This window comes from Lycorma delicatula, chromosome 3 (genome assembly GCF_047948215.1).
Source record: "Lycorma delicatula isolate Av1 chromosome 3, ASM4794821v1, whole genome shotgun sequence".
Lineage (NCBI taxonomy): Eukaryota > Metazoa > Arthropoda > Insecta > Hemiptera > Fulgoridae > Lycorma > Lycorma delicatula.
In genome coordinates, this window is record NC_134457.1 from 170,679,171 (window position 1) to 170,700,959 (window position 21,789).

General features: G+C 29.4%; 1 protein-coding gene across 1 annotated transcript in view; it reads left to right on the plus strand.

Annotated features, from left to right (window-relative positions):
- Window positions 1–3,713: 3,713 nt before the first annotated feature.
- Window positions 3,714–21,789, plus strand: part of LOC142322206 (zinc transporter ZIP1-like) — a 163,829-nt gene continuing 145,753 nt past the window's right edge. Inside the window, exon 1 of the mRNA XM_075361013.1 lies at window positions 3,714–5,766. Within this exon, the coding sequence (XP_075217128.1) occupies window positions 4,416–5,766 (1,351 nt within the window). The 5' untranslated portion in view covers window positions 3,714–4,415. The remainder of the gene's footprint in view (window positions 5,767–21,789) is intronic.

A 21,789-nucleotide genomic window follows, 5' to 3' on the forward strand; every position in this document is an offset into this window, starting at 1 on the left:
TTATGATATACCGTTGAAAATCTGTCAATGAGGGCTTATTACTGGAGTTAAGAAAAATTTCAACATTCTACGGCTAATCGTTTTTGAGTTATGCCAGATACATACATACATAAGTACATTCGTACATACGTACGTACAGACGTCACGTAGAAACTAGTCCAAATAGATTTAGGGATGGTCAAAATGGATATTTCCGTTGAAATCTGAAAACCGAAATTTCTCGCGATTACAATTCTTCCGTGTACTCGTATAAGGAAGTATTGCAATCACGAAAAATTTCGGTACGAAGTAAAAGGAAGTAAAAATATGGAACAAATAATACGATGAAGCAGGAAAAATATTCGGACTTCCACGATTGAGCGGTAATTTTTTCGTTTTTCATTGTGAATTTCGTGGGTTCAATTCTCCCAGTAAAGTTTAATATTTTCTAACGCTACAAATATGAGGCATTATTTTCCTATACATAAAATTGAGATTATAAAGAGTGAATTAAAAATTTTAAATAATAAAGAGTTTTTTAAATTAAAAACCTCTTTCGGTACTGTAATACAATTAAAAATAGCTAAATATTTATTTTTCAATCAATGAAAATAGAAAAAACTTGTTTATTCTTCAGCTGGTTATTCATACATCAACTAAATAGAAAATTATAACCAATTTAAAAAATAAAAAAATAGATATTTACGCTAAAAAATTGAAATAAACATAGGAAGAGTTGGAGATTAATTACACATAAATGGAATCACGCTAATATTATACGTTATCCAGAGTTATACCTAAACCTATCTGGACGTATGGGATTCACCTGTGGGGTAGGACGAGTAACAGGACTGAAACGTTTCCATATATTGGACGTGGAAGATGTAATCAGAGAAGTGACATGAGAAAGGAACTTAGGGGTGGGAACACCGGAAGTCTATCTCTGTGTAGTGAACGTCACTATGATAATCTATGAATTACAACTATTTTTATCAACAAATATTCGCCAATATATGAAAATAACCCTAAAGGGTTGTTTTCATATATTGGTATTGATGACAATGTTTCTTTTTTCTTCCTGTGGTTTATTTCTAGTTCTTTGTTAAGTATTAAACTTTACTTGGAACACTTATACAATTGCTTTTCCTATACATGAGATGTTGCATGCTTTAATGAAGGGCTTCGTAGGGGACCTGTCTTCACGTAAAAAAAGCATTATACGTTTTACTAAACTTTTTAGTTTATGTAAATTTATGAAGTTACATCTCATCTTATCAGCTAATATTACTAATCTTCTGTGATTCTGATGGAGCTTCCTTAAAATATAGTTTAAGGTATATTATCTTTTATTTATAGATCTGAATAACCGTATTATTGAACTTTGGTCATTGTATATAATTAACTGCGATATTATTTTTTTCTAACGTTCTATAATGTTAACTTTCGTATTACGGTCTTAAAAGAATTAACGTTTATTTGGATTATGTTACATTATTCGGTAGAGGAAACAACTTTTTTTTCCTCTCTGACAATTATAAAAAAAACTAATGAAAAATACATAAATTTTTTAAATTTTATTTTATAACAAAAACAACGATGAATATCAGACGTCCTAAGAATCAGGTAGGGCCTTCTTAAATTAAATATTAATTTAAGTTTTATTTTCCTTAAAAGTTTATTAAGACTGGTAGACTATGTAGTAATAAAATATAATCACTAGACCGTTGAATTATGTTAAAATTCATTAAAAACTCTAATACATGTAGTTTTAAACAGGAAGAAATGCGTTCGCATTTTTACATTTACAATCGGTAACATATAATTAATTACTTGTTTGTTTTGTTTTCCTCTATTAATATTTTAATAGTTTTAAATCATGAAAACCTTGCACGGGTCAGGTTTCTTTGAATTCCTTGGTTTTCTCGTATAGAGATGTAGCTTCGATAACTAACAAGGAGAATCATTCTACCGATAACATTGTAATGAATTTTCAAGCTCAGCATGATATTAAAAAAAAAAAAAAACAAAGAGTTTTCAAGAGTAAAAAAATTACGTTATTAGTGCTGTAATATCAAATATAGATTTATGAACAGAGAAACCTAAAATACAAAGAATCGAGACTTAAGTTTAGAATTTTTGAAGATGATTGACATTTAAGATAAACTATGAAAGAAAGAGCTTTTCAGAGAAATTAGCAGCTTATGGAAATTTTAATTTAAAAGAAAAACATACGTAAGCGATTCAAATAACTGCCTATAATTCATTTATACAGAAAATTAACATTTTTTTTTTAAAGTTTAAACATGAGTTTAAGAGAAAAAAATGCAATTTTATGTAACAAAAAGAAACCCCTGATAATGCTGACAAAACAAATTTTGATTTCTTTTTGTATGCTGAAAATAGTCAGCTTTTCTTAAAAATTAATGACTCAGAATAGAGTAATTAAAATAATTTCGGATTAAAATAATAATCGGATGATAAAAAGAAGAAACTATTTTAATGCTGTATCAATGTTATCACATGTAGGTTTTTATCAGGTAATTTTGATTTATATTTTCCATATGAAAAATGAATTAAAAAAAAAATATTTATCAAACTAGGTATAAAAGATCTATTTATTGTTTTTAAATACAATAATTAATATGGTAGAAAGTCATTGAAAGTTTTTGTTCCCGGTTTATATATGTTACCGAAATGAAAGCTACAACAAATTATAATTCGTTTAAGAAACAAGTATGTTGATGGCCAGCATCTGAAAAACTGTAAAGATCTAGAATATCTCTTAATCTTAAAACAACAAACAGTTAAATCCTTAAATTTTTGTTTCGATTAAAGTATATATATTTTTTATCGTAACCACCAAATATTTTTAATAATTAACAGTATTTTTATTATAATCTTATAATACATGTTTTTTCTTTTTTATGTGTTTTGTTCTGTAATTGTATTTTACATCATTAATGTGTTTTTATTGTATTGAATGGGTACTTCTTGATAAGGCTTAGAACCTTGGCGAGACCCAAATATGTATATTGAGGAATAAAGTTTTTCTGTTCTGTTCCGTAATGTATTAATTTGCATTGTCTTCTTATGTTTATGTTATACGTACATTTTTTTATCGTATTTAGTAATACTTTTAGCGTTTATATATTTTGTGTTGATTATTTTTGTTATATATGTTTAGTATTGTACTCTTCTAAACAGAAAAGAACTGTACCTTATAAATCTTTCCTAAAATCACCTCTCTAGTGTTTACTGTATTGTATTGTAGCTCTACAATTAGATGATTTTAGGACGATGTACTGATGATATAGTTCCTACTATAGTTATTTTCTTGTGTTACGGAGGTGATATTACTATTATATATTTTATATTATAAACTATATTATAATATAAAACACAAACTTATATATATATATTATTAACTAATTTCATAATAATTAAACACCCACTAACGAAAGATCTTTCTTTACAACTCCATGATTTTTAATATTACAATAAAAGAAAAATAGAAAAAGAACGAAAACCGGTTAATAACTATTCAGAAATAAATGTTAACAATAGATCGTCATTGATATTAGAAAGGTAATTCCCAGAATCGTTTCTGATATCGGTCTTCGTGAAGTAGGAACCTATTCAGGAAAGAGGTGACCGCTGCTCTACAGACGTACTTCTTTCTCTATACAGACGTACATGGTGGGGTGACTAGGGTAAAAGTGGGGGTAAGCTATGAGAATAACGTCGCCGTGTGAATAATACACTTGACGCAAACGCAGCGGTCTTCGCTCAGTCTTCTGTGCGAGTTTGCCTTGCACGGTAGCTCGGTAGCTTGTTATCGTCTTTGTAATCGACTGATACGATCTTTTGGCGGTTTTATTCATTTCTGTATCGTGTTATAACCATGACATTGAATTTTATAATAATTTGTATATTTCAATAAGTATAATTTCGAATGTTGTGTGTTTTAAAAAAAAAAACAATGTGCGTGTGTTTGTGCTAGTGAGTGCATGTTTACTTAACTTGTAATATGAAAACTATCGTTTTTTACAATTATAATTTTTTCTTATCGATTCAAGAATTTCTATAGGTTATCTATCAAAAACTGGCAACTTAACCGTTTTGTTTTATTTTATTTTTAAAAACTTGCTTCTATTAATCTATAAACCGGCTATTGTTATTATTTGTATTCTTTACTCAAACTTGATTCTATACTCAAATCTGTATAACATAGTAGGACGCTTTTAATCTTTTGTGAAGAAGTTTAAGGTTCATCTACTATAACACAAAAAACTTAAACCGCTCTCATATCTGATCTGCTTATCATATTACTTACGTTTTACGTCTAAAGAAGGGAAATTATTAAAATTACATAATTTTGTAAATAAACATTTATAGGCTAAATAAATAAACAGCTTAAAGTCAATAACTGCAAAAATATGACGACGTTAGCGACTTATCTGCAACGGGATGAGACCGTTTCCGATATGGAAAATCACACTCATTCGCACTCTAATCTACCAGAACTTCACCTTAGCGCTGGTTCGCCAGCCGGCTTAATACCGACAAAGGTCGTCGCGATGATTACTTTAGGTTTAGTTTCTTTCTTGCTGGGAATGGTGCCGGTGAAACTAGCTACCTGGTTGAGATATAAAAAAACTTCAAAGGTGACGATAAGCGGACAAGGCGGAAGTAAACAACAACCGGCTATCATTTCGCTATTACTTTGCTACGGCGGCGGTGTTCTTTTATTCACAACGTTTCTCCATTTGCAACCGGAAGTGAGAGAAGGCGTGGAACATTTAATAGAGTCCGGTAAAATGCCGGATTGGTTAGCCGACAGCAATCTTAGCGTATCTGATATCGCGTTTTGTTGCGGGTTTTTCTTCGTATACATAGTAGAAGAATCGGTACACTGGTTGCTGGATAGGCACGGCCATGATCAAGCGGAAGAAGAAGTGGTCTTGCACAGAACGATGAGTTTACGGCGTTGCTCTATGAATCGTCATCACCGGGATCACCACGCGCCTGTTAACGGAGCCGGCATCATTCCACGAGCGAGCTTATCACCGTCTCCTGCGACGGCAAACAGTCAGTTTGCGGTAACTAAAACAGAATCGTCCACCGAAAGCGCCGGGGGAAGCGGTAACGGGAGCGTCACAGCCAGCACTCAGGGTCTATTTTTACGAGAACAGATTTCCGTAGTAGATATGAAAACTTCCGATCATTCTCCTTTAGATGCGCAAATCAGGATGACCGGGGGACCGTTAGCGGATGAACCCAGAGTAGGTTTTAAAGGACATATCGATAACGACTCCTATTCGAAGACGACGGTGGTCGCAAAATCTTTTAGAGGATTATTAGCGGTTTTAGCGCTTTCATTTCACGCGATATTCGAAGGACTAGCAGTCGGTTTGGAAAAATCTGTTCGTAACGTGTGGTACATGTTCGCGGCGATCGCGACGCATAAATTCGTTATAGCGTTCTGTGTCGGTATCGGATTGGTTTCTTCCGATACAAGACTTCCGTTAATAGTCGTCTACGTGGCTACTTTCGCTATGGTTACGCCTATAGGTATCGGGATCGGTATCGCGTTAAGTGAAGAAGATATAACGCAGTCGACCGATTCTCTTCTGCCGGTTTTACTTCAAGGAATGGCCGCCGGTACTCTTCTCTACGTTATTTTCTTTGAAGTACTTCAAAGAGAACGCAACAATACACAGTCCGGCGCTTTACAACTAGCCGCAATTATTGCTGGTTTTTGCACGATGCTATTTCTTCAATTATTAAGTAAGTAGATGATCTCGAGTAAAGAATTTATTTTATTTTTTAATTATAGAATTTTCTCTTTCTTTTCCTAAATAAAAAATTCTACTTTGGATTTTCACGGTTATTAAATTATTTATACATAGATTATTTATTTTTTACAGAAAACTTATTAAAACATACCGTAAACAACGACAGGACTTAGCAACATCGACTTACAAAAAACTAAACGGAAACTTTATTAACAAGTCAAATGTATAATTAAACCAAATTATTAAATGATTTGTTTAATAAATCCAAAAGCAGGACAGACAAGATAGGCAGGATAAGTTTCAATTCAACAGTTCTGGGAAAAAAATATGACCTTCGTCCTAACGGTTTTGAAGTACTATTATTCCCATTTTTGTTTAACTTTAGTTTAGATTAAATTGTTTAATAAAATTTAAAAACAATGTTAATACTATTTGATTGTTACTTTTAAGGATGACAGTAGTTATTATTTTGTTGAAAATCTTATTTTCTCTTAAGGGCTCGTGCAATTGAGCTATAAATGAGTAATTGGATGCTCATTCTGATTAGCGTGTTTTTTTTTTATAATTGTATCGTAAATGTAGTATCCAATTATAAAAATTAGTATTTTTGTATATAATTAAAATTATGAACCTGCATAAGTATATTTATGTAAAATACATTGAAATATCTGAGTCGCGTAATATATCAATTAACATTATAATACATTATCATTACATTATAATAATCTGTAGGCAGATTCAATCTAAAATGTCTACTTATAATTTGATCAATGCGTATTTCATTATATGCTATGAGCTTGTATGTTTTTCTGCTAAGTATGTTTGACAAGACATGATATTTAAATCACTATACATTTAATAATTTGTCGAGTTAATAGAGTTTCAGTTCTCTTTTTTTGTAAATGTATGTCGGTAAATTCTCCTGTTTATGATAAGTTTTTGTCAAAAATAAATACTTTATAATTAAATAAATAAATAAATTACAAGTATATAAATAATTTAATATCCATGAAAACTAAATTCCAACCAGATGATTGTTTTTTCTTTCTTCTTTATTAATGGGTTCATGGGTTTTACTTTTACGGGTTGGCAACGAAATGGATGGAAATACCTTCATAAAAATCCGGGAATCCATCCTGGAACCTTCGTAATACTATACCGACTAGCCTACCAGAAGCGACATTTCTCTGTTTTTCCCTCTTACATTTGTATTGACTTATTTATGTTATACTTAAATGGAAACAAAGAAAGAAATGCGCCTTAGTTTAGGACGTCGTTTTAAAGGAAGAATTAAAAGCCGGTGGCAACTTTTTTTTTTATTGCGATTAGACATTACATTAATCTTTTCAAGATGCTGCAGTTATGACGTATAAATATCTTTGGAGCCACTACAGTTTATAAGAGTATGATACTTCCATTAGGAATCATGTCGGTTTCTGTGTAAGATAATCTATCTCTTTTGTAATAGAAATGTAGTTTGTTTTCTGTTAATTTTAATTGACGTTTTGTTTTTTATTAGTTTTTTCTTTGTTTCTGTATATTATACTCTCATGATTAAATAAATAAGACTACGTTTTAAAAAACCAACAGCCTTATGATAAAATACTTATTGATTAATTGGTAACCATAACTAGTAGGATTTTAAAAATTGTTTTTTATGTATAAAAATATTATTCCATTAAAAATGGAATTTCTAAAACTCGATCAACGGACCAGAAATATACACAGATAAAACGGAACATAGTCAGTTAATCGAATTTTTGCAGCGTCATAATACGTACTTCCGTTTCCTTTGAACATCGATTTTGAAAAAGTGAATAGAATTGAGATCCAACCATTACGGTAATCGTAAAGTTACTGTCAATTTTACGTAATAAAATCACAGAAGCACGTTATCTGCTGGAGAAAGCCTACAACATCATAGTTCTACAGTACTTGAGCATTTTATCTTACTCTGAAACGTAAAAAAAAATGATCTAAATTACAACTATTCTGTCAGTAATTGCATAAAAAGAATTTATTAAATTTTCAGTTGGTTGACAAGCAATAGAAATCAAATTTCTATTTAAATTTAAAGAAATTTTTAATCGATCAACCTTATGTAAAATTACTATGCAATCATATCCGAACTTGTTAAAAAAAATGTTTTATTTATTTATAGAATAGTTTAATTATTGATTTAATAGTTTAATGTTGGCTTTTTTTTAGGAAGTTATAGGTAAAAAATCCAAGAACGAAATAAATATTGGCTTTTTAAAATTTATCAGCTTTATTCGGAAAAAAATTAAATAAAAATATATATAAGACTAGCCGATTGGGCTCCACCATCTGGACCCCAGAGCCCATGCGGATCCCAGAGCCGACGCAGTGGCTCCTCGGAGCCTCCCGGGGCATGCCCCAGGGCCCCAGAGATCGTTTTGCTCGCTTAAGTACACACCCCTTTGACGATGAAAAATTAATAACTTTTTCTGTTGCCATGGTGACAAAAATATAAGAATGAAGTAAAAGCATTAATTTCTTTTAATGAGAATCTTTAATTCACAACTTCACCCGCAAGGGGGCTAGGACCTTAATTTATGGGTTAAACTTTTTCCTAGGATAACATGAATGTATCCTGCAAAATTGAAAGCAAACAGTAGGCTAGTTCTCGCTCGTATGAGAACAAACAAACTTTCTGCTTTATATTAAGGTATTATCTCCCAACCACAGCTTCGCCCGCGGTATATGGTTACTTGCGTTTCCCGTCGCTGTCAATTTTTTTATTTATTTTAAGTCTAAGGAATTAAGAATTTGGACGAAATTATTTCTTACTTATTAGTGCATTTTGATGTCGGTTCTATTTTTTTTAAAATAATTATAATAAATAATCTTTCATCTTAATATATCCTTTGACACTTCAGATTACATAATAAGGCTACTGTTAGAATTTGGTAGCGATTAGTTAGCAGTTTTTGAGATTTTTGCTAACGTACAAACAAGTGTTTCCTTCTTCTTTAAATAATATATATATATATTTTTCAGTTTAGACTCCCAAACCACTGTCAGGATTACTTCAGAGGATGAATGAGAATGATGTATGTGTGTAATTAAAGTGTAGTCGTGTACAGTCTCAGGCCGACTATTTCTGAGATGTGAGGTTGATTGAAACCCAACCACCAAAGAACATCAGTATCTACGATCTAGTATTCAAATCCGTATAAATGTAACTGTCTTTACTAGGATTTGAATCTTAGAACTCTCAACTTCGAAATCACAGCTGATTTGCGAAGACCCGTTTATCACTAGACCAACCCGGCGGGTAACAGATAAATATATATATACAGGTCTATAATAAAGTAATAAGACTGGTTCAGAAAAACTTTTTATTTACAATCCAATTATATATTGGCTATAACCTTCGAAATAGTTCCCTTGGGCAGCCACGCGACGCTTCAAACGGTTTTCCTACGCTTCATAGCAGTGTTGTAAGTTAGAAACCGGAATATCCTTTAGATGGTGATTACATTTTTTTTTTGTGTTTACTGTTCCAAAATGGTGTTCTTTGAGGTGTTTTTTTTTAAATCGGGAACAGCAAAAAGTCGCAGGGCCTCAAGTCAGGTGAATGAGGTGGTTGAGGAATTACAGGAATGTTTTTCTTTGCCAAAAACTCATTAATTGAGAATGCAGTGTGATAAGGTGCATTGTCATGATTGTCAGCATCCAGTTGTCTTTGATGGCTGGTTTCATGCAGAGGGCAATTCTTTTCCGCAGTCTATCAAGAATTTCTCGGTAAACATACTAATTTAAAGTCTAAAGCATGGTTTTGACTTCTGATTTGCTCTTTTTTGGTTTTTTGGGACGTTTGTACTCAAGCATCCAAGATTTATCACCAGTAATAAAATTTTTTATAAAATCAGGATCAGTTTCAATTCGCCTTAGATGATCGCAGCACACTTTGTTGGTTTTCTGTTCAATAGTGAGGTTTTTTGGGACCAATTTTGCACAAGATTTTTCACGTCCAATTCGTTTGTCAAAATTTGATGTACTGTGGTATGCTTCAAATTCAATTATTCTGCAATAATTCTGACAGTAAATCGTCGGTCGCACCGTATCAAGTCTCTGATTCATTCAACAATTTCATCACTTTTTGACCGTCTTGACGGCCTTGACGGTCTTCCAGAGCGTGGATCGTCCGCAACTGATTCCCGGCCATCTGAAAACGCTTTAAACCTCCTAAAAACTTGGGCTCGTGACAGATAGTCCTTTCTATACACCCTTTTCAATTTAAAAAAAAATTCAGTAACATTCTCATCGAGTGTAACACAAAACTTGATTGCATAACGTTGCTCATAATAAGTATCACTCATTTTTGTAATGCATAACAAAAACTCGTTTCACGAAAAGGTTGTTTACCTCTTACGTGGTAACAGTAGACTAAAAATATTAATACCTAATATAAATCAGCTGTTCATATAACCATATGCTTAATAGTAACTTTACAGTGTTGCCACTAGCTGCCAAAAAAAATACTAGTCTCATTACTTTATTTACAGACCTCGTATCTATACGATATATATATAATTATTTATTTATAAATATTAAAACTTTAAAACAAGCTTATTGAATTTTTTGAGGAAAACGTACTAAATTATTTTTTTTACCATTTTTAGTCATAAATTAAGTAACTTTCTGTTGAAAATACTTTTCGTAACATTTTTATTTTTACTACGTAATTTTTTTTATGAATATTTTTTCATTTTTATTAAAGTAAAACAAATTACTTAGTAATTAGGTTTTATATCTGCTTGTTCAGGCGTTACGCGGTATTCAGGAACCGAAAATATATTGTAAACTAAAGCTGACATGAAGTGTTTAAATAAAACATTTGTAAATATTTTTAAAAATGAAAAAAATATATGTTGGAATTTATTCCCTTCGTTAAATTTATAAAAAAATAAACAGCAAAATAATATGAAATAAGCATCCAAAACCTATTGGAAAAGAATAATTTTTGTGTAAAAGCACTATATATGATAGTCTTAATTACTATTTTTCAAAAAGCATAAAATAAAAGAATTTAACTTCTACAATGTTTAATGGAAAAGTAAATTGTTCCACATATTTTTAGCCCTTGAAGATATTTTTTACAAAATTCTTGATATAAATTTTTATTAATTATAAAGTATTTTTCATGATATCGTTTAGCTACCATTTTAGAAAAAATTTGGTAGTGATTTAATACCGAGGAAAATGGGGAAAAAATTAGGAAGAAAGAGTAAATTCACAGTAATAATTATACGCAAAGACATACGGATACAAATAGAGGATAAGAGGTAGATACGAAACAAAGCAATTAATCTTTTTTCTTATTGAAAATTTACGAAAGATCAATTTTTGAAGTTTCCAAAATTATAATGTACCCCTCAACCTATTCAAAAATTGGAGGCTTTCAATTCGACCTGTATCTGTTTATTTATTAAATGTTTTTATTACAAGATAATTATTTTTACAATTTTTAAACAAATTTTTTTATACAGGAACTACCTCTGGTGGTCCTGATGTAAGTTTTTCCAGGTACTTTGTGGGAAATTTAAAATAAATCTATATTTTCTTCATAGACAATAAGTAAGTTGAAAAACTTACGCTAAAAGTTAACTGATATTCTAGCTTTCTAAAATATCTTAGCCCTCGTCTAAAAGTGGGCTATCTACATAATTTCTCTGAATTCATTTTAATACTTTTTTTATCGCAAGATTTCGTATTATTGTGAGCGAACGAACCTATTTCTTATATAAAAATAAAAGTAAAATAAATGAAAACAGTAAATAAAAATGACTGCATCGAAAAGTTAACAATAACCCTTCCTTAATTCTTCTTTAATTTTCGACAAGTCTGTATCAGAGTAAGAATTAATAAATTGTTTATAACGATTGGTTTTTAATTTGGCGACTTTTTAGAAGTGGGGAAAAAAAATTGTAAAAATATTTTTATTTCTCTGTTACATGTAGTCATCGTACATAATCCAGTACTGCCACGGATAGGGTACATTAATTTGTTGCTGTCACTATCTATGCCAACCTTTCTTAAGGGTGAAAAGCAACCGAGGTAAAGATGGCATTAGTCAGAGGTGCATCACTGATAGTAATGATGTTCGCTTAACAATTAATTCCTGCGGTGAATAGACTGATGTCGCTTGTAGGGTTAAATATCAACTGCAGTTGGTTGTGTTCGACATACTAACATGGAATAATTATTCAGTTTAAAGAAGACAACAGAAAACTATTTCAATCCTCATTTTCCGTAGTAAGCGTGCTTGATATTCTTGAAGATAGGGGTGACTTGTATTAAGATACCTATAACTGTTATGGCCCGTATTTCCTACTTAATTTTTTTAAGTCGGTTTATTTTATTATAAAGTTTACTTCGTAAATACACATTTTAAATTATTTAGTGTTTGTAATTTATCTGTACTAAGTTTTAAAAACTAAAAATTAAAAATATTTCCCATATGTTTTTTAGGAAATATATTTTTTATTTCGTACCAGGGTTTTGTAAATTCTGGGGGAAAATTGATAAAAAATCACATTATTTGTGGGAAGTATTTTTTGAAAAAACCCCATAAAGAAATGAGGTATTTTGTGAACCAGGAATTTTCACACGTAAAAACTGATAATTCAGTATTTATGCGGAAAAAAAAAGATAGTAAAGTCAAATAAAAAACAGAAAAATTAAACGTTAGTATTCAGGTAATAGTATTCGCTCTGAAATTATAATAATTATTCTAGAAACCGATTTTTAGCAAGTTATTAAATTTTAATTATAGAAAGTTTAACCAGCTGCGAGCTAAGTTTTTAATTCCTGGAATTATAAAAGTAATTTATTGCAAAGGGAAATTTTTCTTTATTAATGATGTTAAACATAAACCTTTTATATCCATAATTCACACTTCAAACAATTTTTTTAAATTTTATTTGTTTAAATATATCAACCCTAAATATTATTACTTATAAAAAAAAAAAAAAAATTTTAAATAATTTTAACGTTTACATATATCTTAATGTAAAGGTATTTATAGAGGGCAATTCCCTTGAAGAAGAAAAAGTTTGTTCAATATTTATATCCTCCGGATATAACTTAATAAAAATAAATACGTAAGAAGACTAGACAAAATTAAAGACTCCTTAAAATATCGAACAACGTCTGTTCCCATAAATCTTTTTAAGAAGCTTCGATCCCTTACCGAAGAAACGTTTTGTTTTACTTACTGAGAATAGATTGTAACGAATAAAAATCGTGCTAAAATTAAAGAGAAAAAATTTGTGTCACTTTTTGTTGTAAATATATTTTTAAACGAGGTCTTCCTCTCTGAATGATATTTATTCTATGATTTACTTGCTCAAAATTCTTTTAGTGAAATATGTCAAGAAACTGGGCAATTAAACAGATTTTAAATAATTTTTTTCCATTTCTAAAGGAAACAACCTATCCCCATATTACAGGAATTTCTTTATGAATTTATCCCTGGGAATGTATTAAAAAAAATAATAAATTTCGAGGCGCAAGAATTACAGCATCAAAATTGAAAAAAAATCGTGTTAAATTTTTTCGTTATTTAAAACACTTAAAAAAAATCTATATATGAGATTTGGTACTTGAAGGAACACCGAATAATTCAGGATGATTTAAAACAAAAATTAAACTTATTGCGTACATTAATAGAATGGCATTTTCAATATTATATATAATCTAATATACTTATAGCAGAGGTGTTTCACTCTTTAAAAACTCATTAACATTATACATTTCGTACTTTGTCATCTGTGATCTTTTGACCTCGTGATATTTTCAATATTTCACACACACATATATAATGCATACATATACACACGAACGCGCGCGCTCGTGCGCGCACATAGAGTATGATATTATATATTCCTTTCTATGGAAACTGTATAGCATATCACTTACACTGAAATAAGTTATGTTAATTTTTATATTTGGCCACTGAACTTTTTTTATTAAATTAATTTGTATTAAATTAATTTGTATTAAATTTAGTTGCCATTTATCACAACAAATAATTCATTAACCTAATGAACATAAAATAGCATAGTCCGCTATAGAGAAATAAAAATACAAATAAATCTTTAAAAATCAATCGGCTTCTTATATTTTTAAAATTGCAACAGTAGAAATATGGTTAAAAAATGTCTATTACAAAAAGATAAAATCTCATATATTTTAAATTAAATTACGTACATTATTCTATATTGTATAATATTGAGGACAGCCATCGATCGTATCATTTATCAGACTTAATAACATTACGAGCACTATTATTTTTTTAAAAAACTGTTTAATTTTGTTCAGTTTTTTTTATTCCAGCTTCGGTGGATTGAAATCCAATTTATCCTAAATTGGCCATAAAAAATCTATTGGTATATAACTTATTATAGGTAATATTTTCGTAACTATTGAATTGACTAGTAAAATAATTTCTACTATCATATTAATTGGTTTAGTGCAATAATGAAATTATCAAAATCTTCAACAGAAAATTTTACAAGTGGCAACTAGCCGTTTTAAATAAAACAAAATCAATTCCTAACCTTAATTTTATAAATTCCAAATTCTAAAAATTACTGAAAATTGGATTAAAATGATTGAATTTTGTACTTCGTATATTTAATAGATTTTCCTTTAAAAAAATTATTTTTGTAATATACTCAAATCGTAAGACATGATTGCACACATTTCAATGAGAAACTGGATATTATTTATTCACGGAATATCCTTTTTCTTATGGTAATAATTTTCTTTTTCGTTTTCTTACTAAAATAATTTATTTCAGTTATTTGTATAATGAATAAAATTAAACGTGTTTTTTTTAAATAATCATCTCAAGCAGTTTAGACTTTCGGGAATAATACAATTTTTTCGAGAAAAACGTTGCTGGTTAGTCCTAAAAATTATTTTAACATTAACTAAGTGTCGCTGGTTTCTTGTAAAAACTAAAATTCTTTCACAATAAAAACACTTTTTTTTTATAAAGCGTTTCGGAAAGTTACTGGGCAGTATGCTTCATAATGATGTTCTTTCGGTGTTAGGTTGGTTGCTGTGTGTGTTCGTTGGGCTTTGCTCAGTAATAGACCAAGACGTCAGGTGTTGAGTTGTGATTGAACGTGCTTCGTTTAGTTTCGTTTATCGGAATCACCAGTTGAGAGAAACGTACTGATTCTTTCAGTAGAGGAACGTATTTTTCTCTTTAAACACGTCTTTCGTGAAGGTGAGAAGTATACTGATTTAGTGAAGCATAAGTTTTATGAAACGTTTTTAAATACTCCTGTTCCTCATCGCAGTGCAGTTCGAACTCGTGTCGAAAAATTTCGGGTAACAGACTCTTTTGAAAACAGCTGATCGAAGTGGAAGACCAGCTAAACTAAACGAACAGAAGCTGCTTGATATTTCGGACGCTATAACCGAAAGTTCATCAAAATCAATGTGTAACTTAGCACAGCAACGTTTTATTGACTTTTTATTGACCTTTTAAACGTTTTATTGACTAAAATTGCGTAGGCATCCTCGACATTACGTTTTTTAAGATGAAGCGTGGCTTCATCTGGGAGATTATATTAATTCACAAAATACACGATTATGGTTGACAACTAACTCCCATAAATTACATGAACAATGTTTACAAGGCGAAAATTGAAATCTAGGTTGGTGTGAGTAGAACGCGCATTGTGGATCTAATCTTTTTTGATAATACAGTTAATAATAGTGACCGTTATTGTGCTGTTTTATGATCGCCCGATTCTAACTTCCGCAGACTACTTTCTAGGCGGGCAGCGAAACAAGCTGTGTATCGCAATAGACCACGCACGATTGACGAACTAAAAACCGCAATAACGGAATACGTACTGGTTAAAGCATTTGAAAACAAATCGAAACATGTGCACTTTTGTACCGATGTTGGAGGAGGTCATTTTCAAAATATTTTATCCATTTTATTGTAATATCCATTTCTATAAAATAATGAAAAAAAAAATACTAAGTTATAGTTAAGAAAGTTTCGCCATTACACTTCCATAATTCTAATGCAGAGCAACTTTCCGAACGAACGCATGTATTATACTGAATTTTAACAAATATTTAAAATTTTTTACCTATAAAATTTAAAACCTTTGATTAGACCTTTCTCCTATTTTTTTTTAGTAGATTGGGTTTTTTCATAACTATTGTAATAAATGAGTGAATTTATAAAATAATCTTAAAACATATTAAAAAAAAAATAAATAAAAAATATAACAGTAAACATGATACAATAGATTGTTTAAAAAACTCTTTGCTAAACAGAAAAATAATCTAAATGAAAAAATTTATTGCGTCTATAAAAATGTTATCATAGGTTGTTTGCCAAGTGGTAGAACAAAAGAAAACTACTGTAAATCAACTTTGTTGTTAAAATGTGCTTCTAAACGCTAATAGTTAAATTCTTCTACTAATACATTTTTTACGTTTACCAGGTTTCTCAATAAACATAACTTAATAATTCCGATTTTCCCCCGCTCACAAGACACAAAATAAAAAACCCAACTTAGAAATAACGTTTAAATTCTCTTAAAATATCTTCCAACAGAAAATTTTTAATTTATCTTTCACTCCAGGATCCACAGGAGACTGCTGCTGCTCCATTTCTCTTAAGAGCTGACAACAGTAACATTGAACATTTATGTTTTAAAATATTTTTTTTTATTACTACTACTATAATATACCTATTACCTGTTATTATTATTATTATAATTATTAACAGATATTATTTCTTTGATGTAAAGTTCAACTCTTCATATGTCTATGTAACTCTGATCTGACAGGCCTATTTATCTCATTTTTTATTTTTCTATTCATAAGTTTATCCACGCATTAAGTACTTCATTCTATTATCGATGTTAAAATAAAAATTCAAATTATATTTTCTAAATAAACAATTCTTTGCGTACCTTACACCAACAAAAATGTGTCAAAATTATATGTAAATTATTCTGAAATAATGTTAGAATAGGTTAGGTTACATTGATGGGCTTGATTTACCCTAATTTATTGTTATTATAATGAATTTTGATTCTTATTTTTAATATAATTTCAAAATCATCACTGTTTGTATGAGGGGTTAACGTTAGCTATTTTAATCTGATCAAAAATTATAGTAACTCAAAATTAAATTACAATATGTTTTACTTAAGGCAGTACTTAACGATACTGGAATTTAGAAAGGTCGGTCTGAGACCAGAAAAATGGCAAAACGTAATATTATTTGAAGATGAAATCTGGGATCTGGTATTACAGTAGGTCTGAACATATTTATTATATAATATATCAAAAGCAAAATTACAAATTTTTATAAAATACTATGTGAATTGTTTTCATGGTATGTCTCAACCAGCTTGTATAAATATACTGTTAAACCTGTTAAATTAATTATAAAAAAAGAAAAGAAAAATAACAATGACATTTACGTCATATTTCTAAAATTTAATGCTTCTTATTATATATTTCATTTTGACAACTGCGTGATAGAGTAGATTAAAAAAAGCGTGCAAAATATTTTTGATTCATACCGTAAGGGCAGTTAAACTGTATGTTTTCCGCTTTGTCATTTCATTTATTTTAACATCACTCATGCCAACAAAACTTAATAAAAAAAAATAATAATAATACTTCTTTCATTAGTATATAAAAAATATTTTTAATTAAATTCTGAAAATAATTGAAAAAACATTGTATGAAAAATAATAGAGATGGTATATACATGGAGCGAATCAATATTCAATAATTTCTAAATTCATTATATTTAGTGGTAACAGCGTTTTCCAACTAACAAAATATTGCATTCTCGGCAGTAGGGTATTGTTATAGAATATAACATGCAGCCTGCTTATTGTTCGTATCAGAACCGATTATATGACCTTTTTTAAATATTTTTTTATTGACTATATTACATTAGTAATTAAAATAAACCTACCCTCGTATTTTACAAAGTGTTCTTTTTGTATTTATGTATTATATTATATCCATTATACGTTTCCTATAAAATTTAAAATTTAACAAAACACATTTAGGAAACAATAGATTCCCTCGAAAATTTGTATACAACTGGCGATGCGTTGTGTGTACAACATTAAACCTAAAAAAAAAGCAGTGGTTTAAAAAATATATATTCCGTTTGATTTATTTGTTTATACGCGAGCTTCAACTGCTAAATCACTACTCTCAGTTTCGTTCGTAGTTTTATGTGTTATTAAGGGGTGGTCCCTCTCTGTGATATCGATTTTATGTTCGTAGTTCAATATTTATAGTCTTAGAGAAGAATAAATATTTTAAGAATTAATGTTTTTTTCTGAAAAAAAAGAAAAATAATTGCAACTATTTTCATTAACGTTTGAACGATTATTGAAATAACACATTAAATATTATTCACTGCAATAGACCTTATAATTTCTTAGAGGTAAGTTATATCTGAAAACATTTCATAAATAAAAGATCATAAAATTTTGTGTAACTGTTTCTAAGGGTCTGGATTTCTTCTGGCCATCTCTATTAAATTATTGTTAATATTATATTTGAATAATTTTTCAAATAAAAACTATTTTACTTTTTTTTTTAGATCCACTTAGGAGTATATACTCATTACCATATTTTTACGTACATACAAGAGAATGGTAGAGTGTGATAATGCAGTTAAATAAGTAGTTGTTATGGTTATTTATTTATAATTGTATAATTTTATATTATGTATAAGATATTTTCAAATGAGAAGATATTCAGCTAAGAAGCGTAATTAAAAAGCAGACTGGTTAATAAGGAAATTAGTAAAGTAAATTCATTACCCTCACATTTTTTATCTGAAATTAACTCCTGGTGGATGTATTATATGATGACTAGTTTACTTGAGTTTTGAACAAAAATAATACTAATGAAATCATCTTCGTAAACATACATGGAAAATCGTGAAAGTCAGCGTATGAGATTTAAACATTAATTTTTGTTCCGTATTGATTTACTTTATTCATTTACTCTTCTCTACTGCTGCATTTCAAATTCCTCTACCCTTCTTTTTTCTTTTTCCTTATTATCCATGTTTCACATTCGCATATAAGTTTATGCAGATCTAACAGGTCACAAGACACTTCTTCAAGTCTAACGCCATCAAGCATATTCATATTTTTGTTAAATACTTCTTTAGCCATTGCTATTCTTTCTTTTATTTTATTTTCAACTTTACTCTCGGTCTTAACATGGTATCCTAAATATTTATGCTGTTTTTTACTTGCTCAGTCCTTTCTTTTCTTGTACCGCGTCTTACGTTCTCATTACTTCTGTTCTGTCCTAACATTAATTTTCATTCAATATTTTGTCATAGAGTTTTCTAATTTTAGTTTTCTAATCTTTATAAAAGTCTCACCAATAGTTCTTACTAACCTAACTGTATCCTTTGTACACCTTCCTTTCCTGAATCCCTATCACTCTTCTGTACTACGCACTCCATATTTCTATTCCATCTTCTTCTCAGAGTTTATAGAAGTATCTTTGCTAAGTGCAAAATCAAACTAGTTAATCTCCAATCGCTATACTTTTTGGGGATTGGAAGAATCATGGTTATATTAAGAAAGTCTTCAGTCCCATCACATTAATGGCAGCTCATCTGTTTCTAAGGAATTCCATTCTTCGTGTTCTTTTACTCTTTGTATAACTTCCAATTTAGGATTACTGTTCCAATTTCATCCTCTTCTAATTCAATATAATTTTTTGGAGAACATCATTTGACTGTGTTAAACTGTTGTAGTTCCTACATGTATTCCCTTCATCTTTAAATTATATTTTCCGCTGGGTATAGAGGTCTGCCATTTCTGCTTTATTATAATGAACTATGCTTCAAGTTGTTCCTCTCAAAATTGATCGCAATTCAAGAATGACTCAACCAATCTTTATAATTTAAATAATTTAAATTTAATAAATTTTCACATGTATAATTTCAGATACACTACTACAGCATATATAAATTTCAATAAAATTGATATAGTAGTTTTGGATATTTTCGAACCAAAATATTTGAACCTTAAGTTGAGTTTAATTCAAGAACGACTCAAGAAATATTCTTTAAATTTTCACATGCGCAACTTCAGATACACTACTACAACACATCTAAATTTCAGTGAAATTGATGCAGTGATTTTGCAGATTTTCAAGCCACAAAATTTTATATATATGTATATATAAATAAAAAAGCAAACCACTCAGATTAAAATAAATTTTATGGTATTTTCGTACTTCTCATACGTCAAACGTAAAGAGAATTCATTTTCATCCCATGACCACCATGTGAACAAATGTAACCGTTCTTTTATTCGAAAAGTCGATAAAAATGATTTAAACTAAGGGCGAAACTTCCAGTCTGTTGTTATATGATTTGATTTTAATATTTATTTTGGTTGGAATATTTAGGGTAAAAAAGATAATTATGTGAAGGTCAAAATTATGAATAAAATTTAAAACGTAAAATGATATTTTACCGAAGTTATTATGTGTATATATTTGACCTTCGTTTTTCTTTATAAAAAAAAAGAAGAAAAAATTTTAACATAAGTAAATTTTTATCTTGTAGTAATTTAAACCAGAAATGTAACTTATAAGCTGATTTAAATGTTTTAAATCAAGACGATCAACAAACTAGTTAACCGAGTTACTAATTATACATACATTTTTGCAAGGCCAACTGTGTGCAAAGCTAGTAATTTAACATATTATTAAGGTTGAAAATTAATTGAGATAAAAAAATACGATACTTAACAAAATTTTTACATCTTTAATTATTTATTCAGTATCCTAACTTTTAGGACGAAAATCACTTCTTTTTTTATTAATTGAGGTTAAAAGTATTACTGCAGTACAGATTCGTTCATCCGAACTAAACGGTACCGGACGTAATTCTGATGAGTTTAATTTTGGATAATCCGAAAACTTAATTTAGTCTCTTTAGGTCACAATAAATGTGAAATGTAAAATAAAGAAATTTATTTAAAATTTGAGCCTTATTTGAAATTATGCATTGCTACGTCGGTCAAATTTTTTGAACGATGGCTGAGCGGGTGAATTCAATATCCTATTGTGTTACAAAAGTTTATCGTTCTGTGTAAAAGTACCTAACGTACTATAATATACGATAATGTTTTTGATCTTCTGATGATGAATAAAGACGAAAAGTCCAAATATTTTTCTGATATAAAAAAATATTAATAAATTAAATTTTATTATCTTGTGAATACAAAAACAAATTCATAATATCCTTACCGATTTAAATGTTAAAAAAATCGGACCAAATGACCAGAATTAAGATTTTGAATAGTTGTAAAAACTAATAATATATGTGTTTATAAAATATCTTGTTGCTTAATCAGGGTTGGAATAGTACTGATGAACTGAATTCGGATAAACTTTATTGTAAAGTTTAAAAAAATACAGTAATCGTTCTAAAAATTTAAATAAAAAAAGCAGATAGTTAAGTAAAGCAGGAAAAAGAATTTCTGAACCATAAGTTATGAAATATTGTTCAATAATCGATAAAAGTTTTTTTTTAATTTCAGCATATCCTATCTGAAGAAAGAAAGAAGTAGAAGTAAATTCCTTCAAAAATAATAGGAAATATTCATTAAATGCTTTATGAAAGTTTTTCTTCTATGTTTTTGTAATTTTTGTAATAAACAATAAAATAACTCATTTATAATTATGGATATATTATTTGTAGTATATTCTGTTTGTAAACATTGTCGCCGAATGTCTTCGACAGCACGTGGCATTAATAACCTTATGGTGGCCCTGAAAAGGGCCGTTTTTGTCGTCGATTGGCTTCAACAGATCATTGTAATTGCTAACCTTATGGTAGCCGTGAGAAGGGCTGTTGTCGTCAAATTTCTTCGACGGTTCGCACGATTATAGACCGTGTGGTGGTCCTGAAAAGGGCCGTTTTTAGCGTTAGCTC